Source organism: Furipterus horrens, unplaced genomic scaffold (assembly GCF_987537825.1).
Source record: "Furipterus horrens unplaced genomic scaffold, mFurHor1.1.pri manual_scaffold_1, whole genome shotgun sequence".
NCBI lineage: Eukaryota > Metazoa > Chordata > Mammalia > Chiroptera > Furipteridae > Furipterus > Furipterus horrens.
The window spans coordinates 70,480,337-70,503,159 of record NW_028327171.1 but is presented as its reverse complement, the minus strand read 5'-3'; the positions used below and the strand labels follow the sequence as shown (position 1 = coordinate 70,503,159).

At 31.5% G+C, this 22,823-nt stretch overlaps 1 protein-coding gene across 1 annotated transcript in view; it reads left to right on the top strand.

The window, feature by feature from the left end:
• Nucleotides 1-22,823, top strand: part of GBE1 (1,4-alpha-glucan branching enzyme 1) — a 267,728-nt gene that overhangs the window by 120,137 nt on the left and 124,768 nt on the right. The window contains exons 4-7 of the mRNA XM_090275929.1: nt 9,645-9,770; nt 10,600-10,735; nt 12,989-13,079; nt 16,617-16,826. Coding sequence (XP_090132055.1) covers nt 9,645-9,770; nt 10,600-10,735; nt 12,989-13,079; nt 16,617-16,826 — 563 coding nt within the window. The remainder of the gene's footprint in view (nt 1-9,644; nt 9,771-10,599; nt 10,736-12,988; nt 13,080-16,616; nt 16,827-22,823) is intronic.

Here is a 22,823-nt window from a genome sequence, read left to right as displayed (position 1 = left end):
TGTGCTCTCTACATCAGATGGGGCTATCTGTATTTAATAATTTAAATACACCTGAACTAGAAGGCTCAAAGTAAATAGCTTTAGTGTGAAGACTCCTGTTTTATACCACTACCTTTTCCCGTCATTCCTGTCTCCACTTCCAGTGCCTGAGTACATTATCAAAGGATCACTTTAATTCTTGACAGTCTTTTATGACTGATAAGAATGCTCTAAAAATCAATTGACAAGAAATTATCCAAATACGTGTTTTGAGTTACTTCTCACATGTAGTCATTACCTATTTTTCATTATAGTTTCTGTTTCATTACTTTCTCATTTCTTGATGGTTGTACTTATTCCCTATCAATATTTATACACACCTATTTGTAGTTTTCCTTCCCTTAATATTTAAATATTAGGAAGAATTCTTTTCAACATTAACTGTTTTCTTTAATAGTCATTAGTTATATTGTGAGAGATGTCAGTCTTAATGTGTGTTAAATATGTAATTGTATGTTTTCTCAAAATCTCTTATGACTTAGAATTATGTATCTGTATATAATTTATGGAATTTCTTTATATTTCTTCTAAGAACTAAATTATTTCCTTCTTCCCCCACATTTTATAATTTACTTTATAGCAATAGCACTTAGAGTGATTGCTTAGGAGTTATGTTCTTTTCTTCAAATGATTCAATTTCTCACCGTATAGACTTTTGTAATTATACTTAATGAAATATTTTGAAGACTTTTAACTCATCTTAATAGTACCACCTCTATCCTAGCACTTCTGAAAATACTTCTTACATTTTTTTATTGACGTTATACCAGATTATAACTCTGTTTACTTAATAGAATTCTAACCTTCACTGCACATGGATGAATCTCTTTGAAGCACACTTTTTCAGTAATGAAAACTCAACTGATTCCCCCTCCCCCACTTTTCATAGCTTTCTCTTTTATTACTATATTGATCTTTCAGTATCTTGGAAGTTTAAATCCTATATTTTTATATCATGTGTGATTCATTTGTTTTTTTGACTAAGACACCTAATCAATCTTTACTCAATTACAACATTTCAGCATTGTTCCTATTCTTTTCACTTTGGAGTAATTTTCTCACTTGCTCAAGGATACTGTTTTCAATGCCTGCTAGCTACACCTTGCATAATCCCTTTGGATTTTGTGACCTCACTTTATAAGGTTTTTGTTCAGGTAATGTACTTGAAATGAAGCAAACATTTTATCAGTTCTACTTAGTTGTTTTTTTATTTCTTTAAAGATTTGTCTCAGTCAAAAGTAAGAGGAAAAATAGTATAGGTATATTGCTTAGACTAGAAGATTAGGGGAAAGGGTGGAAGCCTTTGGAAGTAAAGTTCCTTTTTATATGTGTAGGAGCATATGTCTTAATTATTCTAAATAAAAACCTGCTTTTAGAATAAGAAACAACTGCCGATCTTCATTTGTTTCTTTTTGACAATATTCTGCAGTTTCTTCTCTCCCACATGTAAGTATTACAAAATGAATATTTCTAGCTCTGTAATTCCATAACTGGTGTTAAATCAGGAGCAAAGTAGCTATGAGTATTATACATCAAAAATAGTCTCTTTTTGTTCCGTATGTTGGTGTCCTTTATGCCAAAGTTTAATATAGTATAATCTGGTACTCATTTTGGTCACATTGCAAATTTATTTTTCATAGCAGATATGCTTAATCTTTTTCCCAATGAAAGTTTTTCTTTTTTTTTTTTTTTTATTGTTAGTGGTTTCATTTCTGTTAGAGAAATCTTATAACTATTCCTACTCAAGCTGTTATTGGATGTAACCTTGGGAAAAAATTCTTTCTTATTTTTAAAAACTGAATTATGATAAGATGTTTTAAAATAAGAAATCCCATACAAAGCTAAAATAATGGGAGCCAAATTTATTGATAGATTATTGCTCTTGAAGTTCAACTGATTTCTATCTTTTTCTTAGTTAAGCTATTAGGTAGGATATCACCTTTTCTTTTCTTTTGTATACTGTTCAGTACTTTGTTATGTAAGAGCTCAAGGGACTTAATCATTTAGTCTCTTTTCTATCCCCTCAATCTCTGAACATTATAGATTGTGTCACAAGGACATAATAATTTTCAGTTATGATTGGATATGCACCTGGCTTGTGTAAGGTTGTCTGATTAACTGAAAATTATGAAACAGAGATGAGGATCTTGAAAATGTATGGATTTTGATATTCAGATATAACTTAGAGAAAATTTAAAAATTAAAAAAACAAAAGTTAATATAAAAAATGGTAATATCAATTATAGCTGATATATAACCCTAATTAATATAATTTTACTAATCAGTTATATAGAGTTCCATCAAAGTTAATCCACAAAATGGTCATTTACATATTGACCTTATTATTATTGGAAAACTCCCTTGATACTTTTATTGGTGCCTTGGTTTTCTTCCTTCATTATTTTAAAAACTAACTTAAAGTTCACAATGAAATGCCTTTTAAATCAGATAGTGTTCCTGATATTTATAATTTGAAGATTTAGAATGTAATTTCTTCAGTAAGTATTATCATAATTATAATTAATTGCTTTGCCAACTGATTATTTACTTTAATAGTCCCACCTCTATATAATAAAGCAAATATGTCAGGTATTGAGTGGAAAAAATAATCCCTTAGTTTTGTCCTTATGGTAAATTTAGAGCTTTTATTTGCATCTTGTAAAGAGTGATTGTTTTTGTTCGATCTCTGAAAATAGTTTCATAGGAGTAGACTAGCAATAAAAACTCATATTACAAATACACTTTTTGGAAAGCTCTCCTATCAGTACTGAAGTTCAGCAACATTTATTCTGAAGGAGTTTGCTTTTCCTGAGAATCATCAAGCAGATTTATCTTGTTTAGTGAAGGTCACTGAAATATATTAGTACATGTTTGTGTACTTTTGGGGAGGAGGAAGTTAATAAGAGATTAAAATCTGTTATTTAAACTACTCATTAAGGTAACTTTATTTTTTAACTCTTTCTGGCACTGACAAACCTGAACTAAATTTAAATATATTTCATTTTATTCTTAGAAAGTGATTGCCTTCCATTTTTTCCTGTATGGTGCTGGACAAATTTGGTTGCTTTAAACAACACAAATTTGTTCTCTTACAGTTTTGGAGCCCAGAAGTTAAAAATCAGTGTAACTAGGTTGAGATTAAGGTGTTGGCAGGGACATGCTTTCTCTGTAAGGGAGAATCTGTTCCTCACCCCTTCCAGCTTCTCGTGGTTGCTGGCATTCCTTGGCTACGGTCTGCATCCTCACTTGGCCACATTGCTTTGTGCTCTCTATGTATAAAATATCCATCTTCCTCCCACTATAAAGAAATATGTAATTGCTCTCCTGGATAATGTGTAAAATCTCTCCATTTTAAGTTTCTTACTTTTATAACATCTGCAAACATCCATTTTATTTCCCTGTAAAATATTATTCACAGATTTTAGGGAGCAATGTGTAGACATCTGAGAGACCATTTTGCATTCTCCACAAATGACAGATTCCTTTCTTCCGTAACTTTACCTAATCTTAAGATAGGTTCAAGCAGGAAAACAAACAAACAAAACTATGAACAAATGTGTACTCATAGGTCCATTGTTCTTACCCAGTATAGAAGTAGTAATTTTAGTTGAATTAAAATGAGGTTAAGAGCTGTTTTAAAATTATATTTATGTTAAAGTTTTGATGATTTCTATGCCTTTAAAAATAATACTAAAACTGTTATTTGTAAATATGAAAAACTTATATTTCTTCAGGATTCTGGTCATTGGTAGGATCATAATTCTCCTCTAGAATATCATAATTTTGCTACTTAATTATGAACTTTTCATTCCCTTTTTTCTAAGACTTTCTTTGTATTTTTGTTCCACACCCTTCTAAATATCACAAGAATAAACTGCAGTATGTTCTGTATGTATTTGTGTACATTTCTTTCTCTCTTTAAATATATTTATGTAGATATAGATATAGATATAGTTCAGTCACATTTTATACATACAGACAGAATGCTTTTATTAGCATTGTACATTAGTATGCTGTACCCATTGCTTTGTGTATTATGTATTTACATATACTGTTACTTATAATGTATATTTTATATACTTATATATTTATATGTGTATTTTATATATACTATCATTTATATAATAGAGGTAATTTAAAAGAACGGGTTTATTATATAACTTGGAGGTAATTTAAAAGATTTATACTGATTTATAAATTAGAAATTACTTTGGTTATTTATTTAACCTGTACCTCATTAAGTAGTTATCTTTATTAATACATATTTTTAAGCCTCTTTTAAGCAATATTTTGAGAAAAGGTTATATCCTTAAAGCATATAGATGTGATTTGGGTAGTATAACCTGGGAAAATTGAATTATATTATTCATTATCTGTCTTCTCTCTTGGTCTTCTATATGTTCACTCATGAAACCCAGAGTTACATTCAATAGCATTTTCTAAAGCAAGCTACCACATCTAATGAGCTGAATACATTCACTGTTTTATGTGAAATTGTTGGCTCTTTGCATCTTATCTCAGTAATTTTCTAGTCTATAGGAGCAATATTTTTGGCAAGAAGCATTTCAAAATATATTCCCAGAATGAGTGAACACACACACACACACACACACACACACACACACACACACACACACTTTTTTTCTGTCTTTACTATTTTACCAAACCGTTTCTTATAGTATATATCTGAATTCTAAATGACATTTTTAAAATAAAATTTGACTTCATACATTTCACTCAGTCAGTTTGGCTTTTGCATGAGTAGAGGTTTCTTTCATTTACTTCTTAATTTAATTTAATAATATCTTTTGTTAGTAACTTCCCAAAAGTCAAAGACATAATTTGGCTCATTAAGAAAAGAGCCTATTAACATTTTTACAGTTAACATCCAAATCTTAGTTTTACAAAATATCTATTTGTCCTATAAATATTTTCATCATGCTCTTATTTTCACTAGTTTATTCCTTTAAAGTGATTTGATATATTTTTAAAGTTTTATTTTTAACCCTATCAGTATATTCAAGGTACACAATATATGTAACATGCTTAGCACACACACCCAGTGTGTGTGTGTGTGTGTGTGTGTGTGTGTGTGTGTATGTGATTATGTAATTCATCTATTTTCAATCCTTACTAAAATACTTATTTTTTCTAATTATGTAGAAGCTCTACACGTGAAATGAAGTGATAACAACATAGAAGCCTTTAACTGGAAAATAAAAGCTATTAAAGTCTCTCTATCCATAGCCAACCAGCTCAGTATTTTTTCTATCTTTTTAAATACTTTAGTCCATGAGTGTGTGTGCATTTACATTAGGAAGGTGCAGTGCATTATTTTTTATAATGAAAAAAATTGCAGCCTTTAATACAAAGGGAGACAAAAGTAGGTTTACAGTTGTTTTAATGGAAAATAGCAGTAATTAATAAATAATAATACAAGAATAAACTTTGTATTTCATGTACTCACAACTATAAACCTTTTTCTCCACCCTGTATGAATCGGTAGTTTAATTTTTAACAATTATACATTATTCAGTCATTTACTTTTTGCTAATAAAAGTAACATTCAGATTAATAGACAAAGATACATTTTTTTGCGCACATTTCTGTTCATTTTCACATTGCAAATATCTATGATTCAAACTGGCACATCATTGAGAATAATTTAAAAAGTATTTGATGCATATTGCCAAATTGTTATTCACAACTGTTATACTATTTTATACCCATACTAGCCTTATATAAGACTTTGATTTGGTATTATTATGTGAACTCTTCTACCCATCAGACATGAGACTTATTATTGTTGATAGATTAATCAAGCTCTTTTTTTTTTTTACTTCAATTTTTTTTCAACCATAGTTGACATGTAATACTTTATTTTTCAGGTATATAACTCAATGTTTAGACATTATATAATTTACTAAGTATTCACTCAGAAAAAATCTAGTACCCATATGATACTATACATTATTACAGTAATGATGATATTTTCTATTCTGTACTTTATATCCACATGACTATTTTGTACCTCCAATTTGTACTTCTAAATCCCTACACCTTTTTCAATCCTCCCTCCCACCTGGCAACTATCAAAATGTTCTCTTTATCTATGAATCTCTTTCTTTCTGCTCAATTGATTATTTTATTTTTTAGATTTCCATATATAAGTGAACTCATATGGCATTTGTCTTTCTCTGTCTGACTTATTTCACTCAGCACAGTACTCTCTAGGTTCATCCATGTTGTTGCAGTTGGCAAGATTTCATTCTTTTTCATGACTGAGTCATATCTATTGTGTAAATGCACAACTTCTTCTTTATCCTTTCATCTATTGAGGGGCACTTAGGTTGCTTCCATGCCTTGGCTATTGTGAATAATGCTGCAATGAACATATGAATGTGTATGTCTTTCTGATTTAGTGTTTTGAGTTTCTTCAGGTAAACACCCTAGCTCTTTCTTTTAAATTTGCTATATAGCATGTGCTATTTTGAGGCTGTAAACTAAATGATAGAGAACCTTACCATGTAAAAATATTTCATTTGAATTTGAACTCAAGAGAACAAAAATCTGCAAAGTACCCTCTTCTGACATTCTACCCCCAATAAAAAAAATTGTGGGCTAAGTTTAGTCCAGAAAGATTATATTCTTTACTTATTGGGAAGTCTCTCATTTTGGAGTTATTTAGACTTATTGTAATATTCTTAGTTGGTTATCACAGTCATCTAGGAATAGTAAATCAAAACAAGAAGAGGTATCTATTCTAGGCAAGTGTATTAGTAGGAAAGTCTAAATTACTGTAACAAAAATACCTTCAAAATTTGGGGCCTAAAGAGTAGAGAAATTAATTTATTTTTTATGTAATGATAACAGATAAGTATTCCAGATTTTGTGGGAAGCTTTGTTTTACATATTCAGGGACCTAGGCTATGATTTTATTACTAAGAAAGAAGGAAGAAATCAGATCATTAAAACAATCCACCCCAAAAAGCAACACTAATAGAGATAACTAATAGATATGTCTAATAGAAAACACTAATAGACTGATGGTTGCTAGAGGAGGGACGGGGGTTGCAGGACTGGATGAAAAGGGTGAAGGGATTAAGAATTACAAATTGGTAGTTATAGAACAGTCATGGGGATGTAAAGTATAGCACAGGGAATATAGTCAATAATATTGTAATAACTAGGCATGGTGCCAGGTGGGTACTGGAAATATCAGGGTGGCCACTTTATAAAGTATATGATTGTCTAAGTACTATGTTATACTCCTGAAACTAATACAAAATAATAGTGACTATAAGCTGTAATTGAAAAAAATAAAATTTAAAAAAGGAGAAAACACTAATAGAAATGAAGAAACACAACTTTTGAAAATAATTATATTGAAGCCTTTCAGTAAATGAGTAAATAGTTTGTTGTCAGGTGTAGGATTTGATTTTATTCTACCCACAAACTTATGTTAACATATTACTGTTTCATGGAGTGTGGCAGAAAACACAGGACTCCTGAGTCTGAGACAAATGGTTTTATTACTCATGGCACAGACAGCATTATGGGCAGCATATTTGCATTGGTCACCCTTGCCTTCCAAGTCCCATAGGGTTGAAACTGTATGGTCCAGATGGATGCTACTCACATGGTTGATTTGCTGCATTCTGAGGAATCTTCACCTTGGGGAATCCATTGTTTTATAGCAAACAGTAATCAAGCTTGTTCTGTGTCTTCAAGGAAGACATTTGATTTCTTAAGGTTGTTTACTACACTCAACTAGCCCCTGTCAAGAATAGCCAGGGCCATGTGTTCTTGGTATACCAAATAAAATATGTAAAAGTGTGGGAGATTCTTAGAAGGACTATTTCTTCCAATTCCCGTCACTCAGTAGCCTCTCATTTCATGTGTACAGCAAGATAAATTAATATTCCAAAGAATGTGGAAATTATATTCAGCATTAGGAGATTCTTCATGTTCTTAGAGTTTCAAATATTTCTCTACCAACAAATATCTTCAAAAATAGTTATTCATTTATGTTTATCCTTAGGAGGAGTTGTAGAGCCATTTGCAAAAGAGGAAATATATATGGGTGGATTAGGGAGAATGAAAACTGCTTCTTAGTGTTTTATTTCCCCATAGCCTATTCTGGGTTGATGAGTGAGCTAAAGGTCCTTTTCCAAAACTTATCACTGCTTCATATTATACTAGAAATTTATGTGGCCAAAGGGACATATTTGGAGGGGGGTGTAAAATTCTCCAGACATGGGTTGAATTTGTTTATTCATGTTTTTATGATAATTACTTGAATAATAACAACCCTTGGCTATGATTGACTTCAATAAGTGGTAGGCCTAATGAAGAAGAAATAATTGATTTCATGTAAGTCAGATATTCCTTTTCCACCACAGCCTTGCCTCCTCCATCAGTCTAAATTATGATTTATTTTTGTATCTGAGGGAAGTGCTGTGGAAGTCTGTTAAGAATAAGGAAGTGAGTACTGGAAGTTCGTTGTTCAGCATTTGGCCTTGACAGTGACTTTGGGATTTTTGGCAGTTTACATAATCTTGCTTAATATTTGTGTTATTACGATTCTCTGCAATCGAGTGAGATATGATTATGAAAGTCTTTTCTAAATTGTAAAACATTATACAAATATTTAATTACCAAGAATTATGCAAACTTGAGCTTTTCTTTATTAAAGGAAACTGAAGAATATGTCCTCAATGCTGAGAATGTTATAGCTCCTAATCTAAACATTTTTGGTCATATCCTATCTACTTTAGAAGGTTTAATTTAAGAAGAACTTTTAAAAAAGCTTTAATTTCAGTTACTTGAACACTTAGTTCATGTAGCTTACATTTTTATCTAACCATTTTGATAAATTCAGTCCTCTATACTAAAGCTAAAACTGTGGGTTCAGTAAAAATTGTATTTGCATTTTATTCTTTTTTTTAAATTTATTATTGATATCTACAGTGATACTTTTGGGAAATAAAAGAGTGGATGGCTAAAAGGTAAAATGTTTGGTTTTATATGGTAAAGCATACTTGGAATAGGGTATAGAAGAAGTGGAAAAGGGGTAGAAAATATTTGCAGGGCAGTGTGTGTGTTTGTGTGTGCCTAATACAGGTATTAATCAAAACCATTTTTCTCCTTTAGCTTATTGGAAAATGTTATAATTAATTGCTATGGGAAGGAAAAGAAAGAGATGGTGGTATAACTCACTTGTCACTTTTGTATAATAGAGTAGAATTATTTCCTCCTGATGATTGATTTATTGACTGCAGTTCCCAAATAATATTCATGTCTTTTATTATCTACTGTATGCTGACTTTAATTAACCACTCTAATGGTTGCTTTGCAATGATGGAAATTGTCAGAGAATCATAAAATATTCTAGCTAGAAGTTACTTTAAGGATCATATACTATAGCAGATGAGGAAAGCAAGGTCCATAGAATTTAAACATCTTTAAGGTCACACATCTGGATGGTAGTTTAAATTCTTAGGATCATTCCCCCTTTTCCTTCTTGATAGCAGTGCTCATACACTGTTTTGTATTATCTTAGTTTTGAAGTATTGTAAAGCAATAACATTTTGTCCTCTGTTTAGGTGGTTATTAAGAGTAAAAGCGGAGAGATTTTGTATCGTATTTCACCATGGGCGAAGTATGTGGCTCGTGAAGGTGATAATGTGAATTATGATTGGATACACTGGGATCCAGAACACACGTATAAAGTAAGAACAGAAAATCTTTAAAATAAATGCTTGACCCAATATTTTTAGGAAAATTAATTTTTACTTTTATAACTTCTATAGTAATGTTTAATTTTTCTCTTCAATGCTGGCTTAATATTTTATGTTATATCGCATCCGTTTGCTATACATATATCAGATTCCATCATCTGTAGCCAATAAAGTAGAAGAGTGACTTTTTTCTAATCGTGTGTTTTTGAGGCCAAGGGAAAAAACAAAATTAAATCTCTACATAGTGACCTATAAGGAGTACCGATTATTTTTTAAAAATCTTAATCATAGTTTTCAATTCATCAAAGACTCTTCAGTGCTGTAATATTTCTCATGTCATGGATTGGAAGCAGGATCAGTGTCCTTAAGAACAGAAACAGTGAAGACATTTCATGAATGTATTAGGGTAATTGTTAAGGCTGTATTATTTGCTAGAATTATAGGTATCTTTGAACTCACGTTTCTGTGAGGTTATTGGAGCTTGTTGATAAGTGCTTGGCATTTGATAATTATGTATGCATTTCACAGCTGTTGTGTTTTCTCTAAGGCTTAGGCTCAAAATATATCTTCACTCGATGAGGCATAAGCCATTATTACATGGTTGCTCTTTTAAAATAGGTTCATAAACACAATTCTAAAAAACATTTTTTTTCTCAAAAGAAAATTTAATAGATGTAGCCAATGTTTTTTTTTTTACTGTGTAAAAATAGTTCCAGAGTATTTGACTGAGTTGATTCACCATTTCATTTAATATGCTTAATTGGCTAGTGTCATACCTGCTTTCCTGGTCTAATTGTATATCTAACTTTATATTCTGCAGTTTAAGCATTCCAGACCAAAGAAGCCAAGAGGTCTACGAATTTATGAATCTCATGTGGGAATTTCTTCCCATGAAGGAAAAGTAGCTTCTTATAAACATTTTACATGTAATGTGCTACCGAGAATCAAAGACCTTGGTAAGTAATAACTGATTTTTATTCAGATAAAATTTTAATGAATCTGTTTTCTTATTACAAAAGCTAATTACAAGTGTCTCTTTTTGTGTTAAGAGGTTAAATATGTAATAGAAAGGCATTTTATTTTAGGCTTCTCAAATGGCCTTGTAATAGTGATAGCACAGAAAAGAGAAATGGGATAAGCATAAGAATTCAATATATTATTCCAATTACAATTTAAGTAATGTGAACTAATAGCTTGCAAAACTGTAGATAAATACATAAGCATAATTACTTTTTATAGGAGATAACTTTTATCACTTAAGTGGTCATTGAGTAAAGTCTGTTCATTTTAGTTTCTTAGGGGAAAAATTATACATTTGTAAGATGACTGAAACTCATTTTTATATCAGAGTCATTGTACATGTGGCTCTTGTCTGGATGATATTTTTGACAAATATTTATGGTACACCTTCTGTGTGAAACACACTGTTGCAGATGTCTGTGTCTGGGCTGTAATGACACAAACACTGTCTTCATGGGAATAACCAGGAGAGTGAATAATGTGCTGCTGAATTATTGATTCAGTATGCTTTAAACCTATTCTTTCTTTCTTTCCTTTTTTTTTTTTTATAGCTATGTTTGTTTGTTTTTTTAAATCATTTCACAGCATATTAGCACCTGCTCCAATGGCTAAGCAGGAAGATAAAGTACATGTAATTATTCTGCTTTTGCTAAGCAGTCCAGATTTTGGCTACAGAAAAGTTTTCAGTTATATATGGATCATAATTATCTGTGATAATGAAGTTTGTCTCCAGACACCAAAATTAAATAAATGTATGGAGAATTTAACACTGATTATATTTAATTGATAATATATTAAAATTGTTGTATTTGAGATGTTCTGTCATTTTATATTGTAACAAATGATTTATGATTTGTTTCTTGTAGGAGGTTTGGCAGAATAAGGATTCTCTCTTTTTTATTTGTGTTTGAATTGCCTAGGCCAGTATTCTGAACATAAATCTAGGAATGATTGATGCCATAAAATTAACAATAAAAACTATAAATTGTTGCTTGATTATGAGAAAAAGATTTATTGTATAACAGAGAAATAAACTGCAAACTTTATATTTTGTTATGAAATGTATAATTTATTTATGTTATCTGAACAATAGTTAATATACATATTTCTTTCAAGCCAGATAGAGTTAATTTGATTTTTTTTGCAGTCAAAAGGCAAACTATTATAAACTTTTCAGCAGATTCTGAACCATGGAGTTAGTTATTTTTTACACTTATTAATCCCTAATTCTGAATGTGAATTTGTAATTGTTCCAGTATTAATCATGTACTGAAATATTTGCATAAGAAGCTGTATTGACCTGAATTGGACTTTAAGAACAGGATAAGAGTATTTTCTATACATTTTATAGCAATATAACTTATGAAGAAATCAAATCATATTTGAAAATTATACCAAATAGTACTTGGAGATAGAAAAAAATTTTTTTTTAGTTTTTTTAAAGAACAAATTTTTTTTCTCTGATCACTTACTCACATTAAAAACACATTAATAAATACTTTTAAATGTTATGGATTTTTTTTTAAAAAGCAGCACCTACCTTTTTGAGTCACTTCATTTAGTGTTAGAGCAAAACATTTTTAGATTGAGAAAGAAGGTTGTGTGTGTGTGTAAGCATGTGTGTGTGCTCATGTAAACACACAAGCAACTTCAGAGTAATTTAATAGGTGGCAGAAATAGTGGAAAGTAGAAGAAATAATGCTAACTCCGTAACAGCTACTTTGCGGAAAAATGGATTTGTTTCTATATTTTATGCTATATGATAGAATAACTGAAATATAAAGAAAAAAGTATGTGGCATGCAATTGGTTACTTTTATTTAGCAGTCATAATCTTTAGTATGAATATTACAAGTGCAGTTGAAGTTTAGCATATGGAGATTTCCATCTTTAATATTCTAAATCCAAATTAAGAGTCTATTTGCATATAATTTATTACTTGTTAAAATGAAGACATTTGAAATAGCTAGTTAGAGTATAACTCTCAAGAACTAACTGTCCAATTTTGTTAGAAGGTCAGACAAGCAAAAGATATTAAAGTAGTAGCACTTTTCAAAATTATCAAGTCATTTATATGTAAATGATTATGTGTAAAATTTAATGTCTTTAGAACAAAGATTCTGTGTTTAGACATTTTTATTCTTTTTTTAAAATGTGGTTTTAATCTCTGTTTGACCTTTGCTCATATAGGATACAACTGCATTCAATTGATGGCAATCATGGAACATGCTTATTATGCTAGTTTTGGTTACCAAATCACAAGTTTCTTTGCAGCTTCAAGGTAAAAGGAAAGACTCATTATATCCATTTTTTTTTTTTGAGCAAAAAGTAAACAACATGAATTTTTATATTTTATATGATGTCATTTTGTAACCTATTTTAGGGTTAATGGAGTTAACATAAACTTAGCATTTTTAAAAAAGATTTTATTTATTTTTAGAGAGAGGGTGAGGGAGGGAGAAAGAGACAGAGAGAAACGTCAATGTGTGGTTGCCCCTCAACTGGGACCCTGGCCCACAACCCAGGCATGTGCCCTGAAGGGAAATTGAACCAGCAACCCTTTGGTTCGCAGGCCAGTGCTCAATCCACTGAGCCACACCAGCCAGGGCAAGCTTAGCATTTTTAAGATCATAGACTTTCATCCCATCTAGCCTTGGAGGTTGGCCTTGACTCAGTGTTGCTCTTCATGAAAGGATTTCTGATAAAGAATAATCAGTTGCTTGCTGAAATTTTCATGATTTGGAGGCCCAAGCTTTAGTCAGAAAATCATGTTTTATGGAAGCCATTATTGCCAGAGCTCACATCTTTTTATAGTAAAAGATTGACTCATGAGGAAGGTGACTGAGGAGTCCAGTGGTAGGACATATACTATGCACAGAAGGACTGATCTTCCCAGGCTGAAATCTAGGGAATGGGGCCTTCTGTGCAGAAAGACACAAGGGATTCTATGTAATTGAAGAAGTGCTGACCTGCAAGACCACAAGTTGAATCTGTCTCCCATTTTCTACGCCTCATGGAGAGTATACTGAGGTGGCATAGTGGATTTAATCCAATAATCATACATATCATGATTTATACCTGTAATAGAAGCAAAGAAGAAACTCTCAGGGTGCTATAATAGCATAGAATCAGAGGTCTGATCAGATTAGATTAGATAGGAACTGATGTTAGCACTAAGATCTAAAGCATGATTAAAAGTTCACTTACAGAGGAATGAAGTGGGAAAAGGTGGATAAAATTCAAGACAAAAAAAAAAAAAAAAGACACAACTATATTCATTTACCTGCTTTTCTTTATTTTAGTTCTTCTTGACTAAGTTACCTTTATTTACTCTCTTAATTCCTCCAGTTTTCTTCCTTCTTAAACTTATTCCAAGGAGCCATTTCACCACTTCACCGAAACGGCTTTTTCTCAGTGGTACTGATAGCCTCCACATTGTCCAGTCCAAAGTTAAGTTCTTACTGTACTATCAACAGCATTAGGCACTGTGTGTTACTCCTGCCTTCTTGGAACTGTTTTTCCCTTGGCTTCCAGAATATTTCACCCTCTTGTTGTTTTTCCCGCCTTTCTTGTTATTTCTTTCTTATTTCCTGTGCTCTTTCTGAGCAATAAAGATTGGATCCACCAGTGTTCAGCCCTTGATTCCATTCTCTTCTTTGTTTATATGAAGCACCTTGGGATCTCATCAAGTCTCATGCATTCTTATGGTTTAAATACACTTTGTATACCAACTCCCAAATTTAACTCTCTAGTCCTGGCCTCTTTTCTGAACTTCTAACAGTGTCTATTTGACATTGGGATATCTAATACTTATCTAATAGTTAACACATCCCAAGTTAAATTCTTGATCTTCCAACCTCCTCCTCCTCCTCCTCATCTTTCCTATTTCAGTAAATGACATCTTCATCTTCCAGTTGTTGAAGCCAAAAAGCTTTGCGATATACATGACTTTTCTTCTCTCTCTAGCTCTAGCTATTATAAAATTTAGCCATTTGTAACTTCAAAATGTGCCCTGCATCTGGCTGCTTCGACTGCTACCATTCTGTCCCAAGTTGCTGTTGTGTCTTACCTCTGTTATTTCAGTAGCTCTTTCACTGCTCAATATTTCTCTTATCCTCCTACCCTTTCTCTAGTCTTCTCTCCCTCCAAACACATAGACTACTTTCTGCACAGTGGCCAGAGTAACCATTTAAAAGTAAAACATCATGTTACTCTTTTGCAAGGAACCCCCTAATGACTCTCTTTCAGAATAAAAGCCAAAGGTTTTATATTGGTCCATAATACCCTATGTACTTTGGGTCTTGGCTGCCACTCTGGTCTTATCTCTTTCTTGTTTATTCCACCCCAGCTACAGTAGTATTTGCTATTCTTCAAATGCCCCTGAGCTCATTTCTGTTTCCGGTGCTCTTTCTCTCTGAGCATTCCTCTCATTAACTATTCACATGCCTTGCTCCCTACTTCTTTAAGGTCTTTGCTCAGATATTGCCTCATGAAACTTTTACTGCTGTCCTTATTTAAAATAGCAAACCTGCCCTTCTTACCGGTGGTTTTGTTTCATTTTTTTTAAAGGTAAGTTACTTCTATCTGAGATTCCACATATCTTATTTATTTGTTGTTTCCTGACTAGAATGTAAAATTTATAAAGGCAGTGATATTTATTTTGTTCACTGCTGAATCCCCAGAGCATAGAAAACTTCATGACATGGTAGATAGCCTAATAAGTATTTGTTAAACAAATTGATGAATGAAACTTTCGTACTGTTCATTCATTGAACATGCTGCTCAGTGAGTGGATAAAAGGCTTGGAGGCTAGGATAAGGAGAGGAAGGAGTACAGTATCTTAAGTCTGAAGTTATTGGAAAGAGCCATATGAAGCAGTGCAGTAGGTCATGATTAGGACACTGGTACTCATCCTAAGGACAATGGGAGTGCAAGTACAATATACTGCAGAAGATGATATAATTTTATTTGCATTTTTAAAATACAGCCTTTGCTGCCCAGTGGAGTTGGCCATTAGAACTGCTGTATACTAAGCACTGTACTATACCGTGCTTGGGAAACCAGTTAGGCATAGCCCCTGCCCTCAAACAGCATGTGGTCTAGTGAGGGAGAGACACAGTAAATAATTAATCGTAAGGGTGGCCATTTAAAAGACAAAGATGATGCTATGGAAAATGGTAATGTTGAGATTTTACATAGATTAAGAACGGACTTCCTCTAGGGTGTGATTTTTGTTCTCCCTTTTATGTAGACTAGAAAACTATCTTGAACACAAACACATGTGAGCTATACCTTTTCTGCTTGGATGGTGACATATATATGGCATTTTCTCTTGGCCCATTTGTACCTGAGCACATCTCAGTTTAGAAATAAGTAAGTGCAGGAGGGATTACCTCAATCAAGGCCCCGAGGACTTTCAAAGAAATACTCTAAGAGCTCATCTAACCCCAACCATATACACTCAAAGGGCTGGTCATACCTGTGAACAGGAATGACTGTGTTCCCAGCATTAGTTAGACTTAGAGATGGAAATCAGAAGCTCTGAGTATAGAGAAATGGGGTTCTACAATCTACTCAAAATATGAATTTTTGTTGGGATATAAATTACATTTAATAGCTTGACTGAATTTTTTATTGAATGCTTTTAAATTTGCTCAATTGTAAATATGAAGCAACTTTGTCTTTTATCTGTTATATAGCATTTGCATATTTAAAGTATGTAGTACGGTACTGGTAAAACAAATCATTCACAGTGAATGATTGGCTACTTGTTTGAAATATGATGTAATCTTGTTTTTGCTGTGTTCTTTATCTTTAGTCGTTATGGAACTCCTGAAGAGCTAAAAGAACTGGTTGACACAGCTCACTCAATGGGTATTACTGTCCTCTTAGATGTGGTACACAGCCATGCTTCAAAAAATTCAGAAGATGGTTTGAATATGTTTGATGGGACAGATTCCTGTTATTTTCATTCTGGACCTAGAGGAAATCATGATCTTTGGGATAGTCGATTGTTTGCCTATTCTAGGTAGGTACCTATAATGTTGAAATGCTTTCTTTGTTTAAAATCAATTTTAAGAAATTTCACTAAATTTATTGTGTGTCTACTCTCTCACTGATATTTAATTTCTTAAAATAAGTTTTTATAATTTTATAAAGAATGTTTAACATACTTCCAGAATTCAACTTCTTTTGTATAACACACATTCATGGTAAGTTGTATTAAATTTTACTTTTACAAATCTTTTATTGAAAATATATTAGTTATATTCTCATTTATAAGGGTTAATGTGAAGCATTTTTTAATATCAAAAAGACTACTTTATCAGGTTGAATTAACCTTAGCAAGTGTCCCTTTTGTAAAGAAATATACATTGTTTAAGAAGGTTATTTTTAAAAATTGTATTTCATGTCTTGCCCTCTTAATAATATTACCATGTTTTAGACTGCAGCTAAATAATTATAATAACAACACACATTTATTAGTATGTAAAAAATATTCAAGTATGGTGCCAAATGTTTTAGCTATATTAGCTACATATTTTATTTATTCTGAATAGCAACTCTACTTATACATGGTAAGTACTTTTTTTATATCCATCTTACAGATGGCTATTCATCACATCTCTGATTTCTTTTGTCATCTAAATAGAAGGGTGTTTTAGGTGATTAATCTAAATAGCATGATATGGCAAACGGTTTTTAAAAAGCCAAAATACAGTAGTCCCTCTCTATATCGCGGTTCATTTATCATGGCCTCACTATATTGCGAGATTTTAAAAAATATTATATTTAATTATTTATCATGGATTTTTCACTATATCGTGGGATTTTACAGTGCTGTATATGTATCTTGTTAAAGTTACGTAGGTTTAAGAGTGCAGAATATGTTTAAGAACATAAGTAGTGTTTATAGAAGTGTGGAAAAAGTTAAGGGAGTGGGAAAGGTTAATAAGGGACTGGGAACAGTTTATAAGTGTGTGGGAAGGGTTTATAAAGCCTTAAAATATGTATAAATACTAAAATAAATGTAAGGTTCCTACTTCGCGGATTTTCACCTATCGCAGGGGGGTCTGGAACATAATACGCGCGATAAGTGAGGGAATACCGTAATATCAACTTGTGTCTACTATGTATCGTAAGTAAAAATATAATGAAAATTGTTATCAGGCAAATTAAAAGTAGCAGAGTGTCAAGTAATTTAGAACTAATTTTTTAAATAATAAGTGTTTTGAAAGGAATTTAATTAATTTTTTGGATGTTTTATATTATATAAACATTTACATACCTGGAAAATGAGTAGTGTAGAAAAATGGTTAAGCAAATAATTTGATAAAATGTAGAATTCTGATTTTTTAGTACAAATTAGATTACTTATGCCGATGAAATTGTTTCACTACACTATTTTCTTAATATCATATGTGATTGTGTATTTCATGACCATATAGGAATCACTCTCACCAGATGAAGCAGCATAATATATGAGAAAAGATGCAAGAGGCAAAAGCTGGTGGCAGGGTGCCAGGCCCAGCTTCACTCCAGTGTGAATCAATTAATCATTGTTTCTCATTCTAAGATAGAGGCAGAATTTGGGGGCTAATAACTATTCCTTCTGTAAAGGTATTTTGTATTTTGATCATTTTTTTGAACACTGCCTTTTATAGTAAGGATTTGTAACAAGTAGAAAGGACTTAACACAGCTGTGCTAATTTGTGATACAACCCCACTAATTACATTATTGAGTAAATCTTATAAATGTTGATTGTGGACAGGAAGTACAATTAATTGAACTTTCTAGTTTATATTTGGGTGAATGAAACTTAACTCTATCCTGTAGAACTGTGCTTTAGGAAAGAAACACATTAAAGGTTTAAATTTGATTATAAAACAATTCTTTTGCGGGACTGTATCTTAAAAAGAAATGCATTAAGTAGGCTAATTTTATGTATAAAATTCTTTATTAAAATATTTATTAAAATGTATTTTTCTGTACCATAAGCTCCTGAAGTCTAAGGTTATCAATTTACTAAAGAAAGCTATTATATATGATTGTTTTAAAATTTTTCACTACAGAAATCAAGACGTAGTTAATATTTTTGTTTAATCCATGGTTTCTTTTGTTATTGAAGTAACTATTAATCTTTCTCAGGTGTTTACTTTAGGAAAATAATGTATATTACAATTTTAGCTTATTTTATTGTTACTATTTTTGACTTTGTTATATCATATAGGCTTAGTCCTCTAACTATATATAGTTCCACTTAAAATGAATTTCTGTCATTTTTGATGTCGTTCTATGTAAATGTTTCAATTTTTAAAGAATTAGTATTTCTTATATAGGTGTATAATGTTGGTTATGACATCATTCAATATTATAGGTTAAAATCCTATAAAGCCAGAGTATATCGCCAAAGTTAAACAAATTCTTACATACTTAAAATTCTTCAATATATAAAACACTAAAGTTTCTCATGCTCTTTGAATTATTTTCTCAATACTATGTGCAATTTATTGAAAACTTTTTTGACAGAATTTATATTTAGCCTGATGATGTTTATCAGGCTTCTCGCATTCTCCTTCTTCTATTCTGATTGGTTATAGCATATATAACATTGTTTTGGTATAATGCTAAAGCCATTTCCTAATCAGCATTCATTATTCAAATCCTACTCTCCTCTTTCAGTTATCTATTGCTGCTTAACAAACCACACCAAAATTGACTTCATAGAATAGCAGTTGCTTATTTTGTTTCTATAACTACAATTTAGCCATAGTTCAGCCAGAACAGTTCTCTTTTTGATGTTGTGTCATCTGGAGTGACTTCATTAGGGGGTGGAGCATCCACTTTAAAGATGGTTTACTCACATGACTGACATTTGGTGCTGGATCTCATCTAGGAGCTCAGCCATGGCTGTGGGTGAAAAGGGTGTCAGGTCCTCCTATTATAGCCCACTCCACTGGTTACCTGGGTATCTCACAAGATTGAGGATTTCAAATGACAGACACTGTCGTTTCTTATGGTCTGGATTTGGAACCTGACATACATCATTTCTGTTATGAAGTATTGGTCAAATTATTATAGATTCAAGAGATGGGGAACAAGAAATCCTCCCTTCAACAGAAGGAACATGAAAGAATTGTAGGGGTATGTTTTAAAATCCCCACATCTAACAAGTTGACCACACATTCTGAATATACCACTTCACAAATTCGAAAGAGATGTATTAGAATACCTATCTATGGAAAAATTATTTTTCTTACCTGTATTTCTGTTGTAGAGTGTTATGTCTGAAGTAGGCAATTTAAAAAAAAATTTTTTCTTTTAAAAATAATGTTATTGTCAATAATTAGAAAACATTAAAAGGCATTCAGAATCCAATATAAACTTATTATTCTTTATAAATGTAAATAACATATATTGTATATAAGTGCCTCTAATGAATATTCCTTACATTCACATACATATACATGAAAACCCAAGCCTTCACAATGACCCTTCCCATAGAATAGCTACTCTGCCTATAATTTTAGGTTTTTTCCTTATCCAGATGAATTCAGAAACTACAATACATATTTCATATTTTAAAATATGAGTTGTTTTCCAGCCGTTACCTTTGATACGTTATTAATACTATACTCCATTAAAATTATATATGAGCATGGTATATGGTATACCTAACAACTAGGCCTCTTTTTTGAAAACTTGGAATAATTTTTGAAATTATTATATTTACTTTTTGAAAAAAAATGATCTTATATAGAATGATCTTCTGTAGAGATATGATATTGATGCTCATTTCATCCTATCTATATGTCACAACCTGTCACCATTTATAATCTGTGATTCGAGTGCCATCATCAAAGTTATCAGAATTAAATCTCATTCTGAGTAATACCAGGGATCCTGATTGTACTATATTATTACCTGCTATGAATAAATTTCCAATCAGGAGCTGCCCATGTTTTAATTTTCTGTCTACTCGGCTAAACTGCCTTCTAGCTCTGCTAAATTACTAATGACAGCTCATAACCGAGATTGGGCTGTCCTTCCTTTAGTTGGTAAAGAGAACTTTCTGACAAATCTGTCACCCCTAGGTTTCAGAAGTTTCTAGAGTAAGAAATACTGGGTATAATTTAGAAGTCTCAGTTTTAAATTCTGATTGTGTGTGTACCTGGCACTATGTAAGTGCACTTGATAAAATGACAACTGCAGATTTGTTGAGCTTAAACAATTATTTTACCTAAACTATTACTACAGCTTCAAATGAGTACTTTTTCTTTGTTGAGTATTTCTTTCAAAGATAAGATATTGAATCTCAAAGGACATAGTAGAACTAATGTTTATTTTTCCCCCCCGAACTTGACATTTGTGTACAAAAGTAGTATAATCAAATACCATGTGTTTATAAATGTGACAACTATTAGGCAGGAAGATACTCTAAACTTATCTTGAATTATAATTATTAGAATTCCTTTCAGAAACAGTAGTGAATCTGGTTTACTTTTTTAGTGTCATAACCACATCAAATAAAATACCCCCTAGCATAGACACTGTAATATTCGGAGCTTCTTAATCATACTAAGTTTTTTCCACGAGTTAGACTGTAGTAGGAAATTCATGGGGGCTTTTTCTGTTTGGAGCAAATAATTTGGATTTTAAGTATTAATGGTGTGTCTTTTTAGTTTGTTAATACAGTGAATTACTTTTATTGGTTTTGAATGTTAAGCCAATCTTTCATTCCTGGGATAAATCCTCAAGAATATGAGTGCCAATATTTTAAACAAAATTTTAGCATATTATATATGACACTACTTTGCGATAGAATCAGTTCTTAATGATGAATTTTAACCTTAGGCTTGTGTGCATTGATATATTAACTAATGAGTGTATGGCGCCCTCACGATCAGCAAGATATTTAAACACTAAATATTTAGGACATGATTAGAAACCTCTAAAATTATTTTTTTAATCTTTATTGTATTTTTTCCATTACCATTTAGTTCCCTTATAGCCCCCAACCCCCACCCCAGCAATCATCAACCACACTTTGTCCATGTCCATGAGTCCTTTCTCCTTTTTGCTCAGTCCTTCCAAAGAACTTTAAGGTCATATGCTACTTTGTGCTTCTTAAAAACAAAAACAAAAAGCCATATGCCATTTGGTGAAATAATTGTCCTTTTGGCTATCGTAAAAGTAACCAAAGTAACGCAGAGAAAATAGCGTAGGAAAGGTAAATGTGTACAACTACCTTTGTAAACAATTCGGTATTATATGGGGAAGTTGTAGATTCATATATTCTAGGATACATTACTGGGTATATATGCTTGGGAAACTTCTGGGCATATGCTTATTGGAAGTTTGGGGAAAATTTTAAAAAAATTTACTCCTTTAGGGTAAAGGGGATATTTTAACTATTAATTTGAAGTAAGTGCTTTCAAAGAAAACTTGGCTCGGAAAAACCATTTGGGGCAAAATATCAAGAAAAAGTTTTCATCAGTGTGATTTTATTTCTACAGATGATTTCAGTCTTAAAAGTTCTTTAATTTGCATACACATGAATCTTGCAGCAGTTTTTTCTAAAACTTTAAAAAACAGTTTCAGTTATAATTTATCCTAAGCCCATTGGTTATAAATATAAATGTTATTATAAATATAAATGAATCATCTCATGGTCACTTGGCAAGACCACCTAGCTTCAGGGAAAAAGAAAATATACAAGCTAAATTTTATGAAAGATGATAGATGGTGAAGGAAGTTGAAAAAAAAAGTTTTATAATTACATAGTCAAACATTGATCCTTTCTTTTCATTTATATTTATGTATTTTAGTGATCTGTTACAGCCAGGACAAGCATTAAAATTACATATCAAAATAATTTCAACTTACAATAGATGTTGATTATTTTATCTTTATTTTAAAATTTGTTTATCTGTATGTATAAATTGACATGCTTAATATATGACTAAAGTGATAAGTATATAAAAATTTAGCACTGTGCTAAAATGTTTTTACTGATAGGGCACA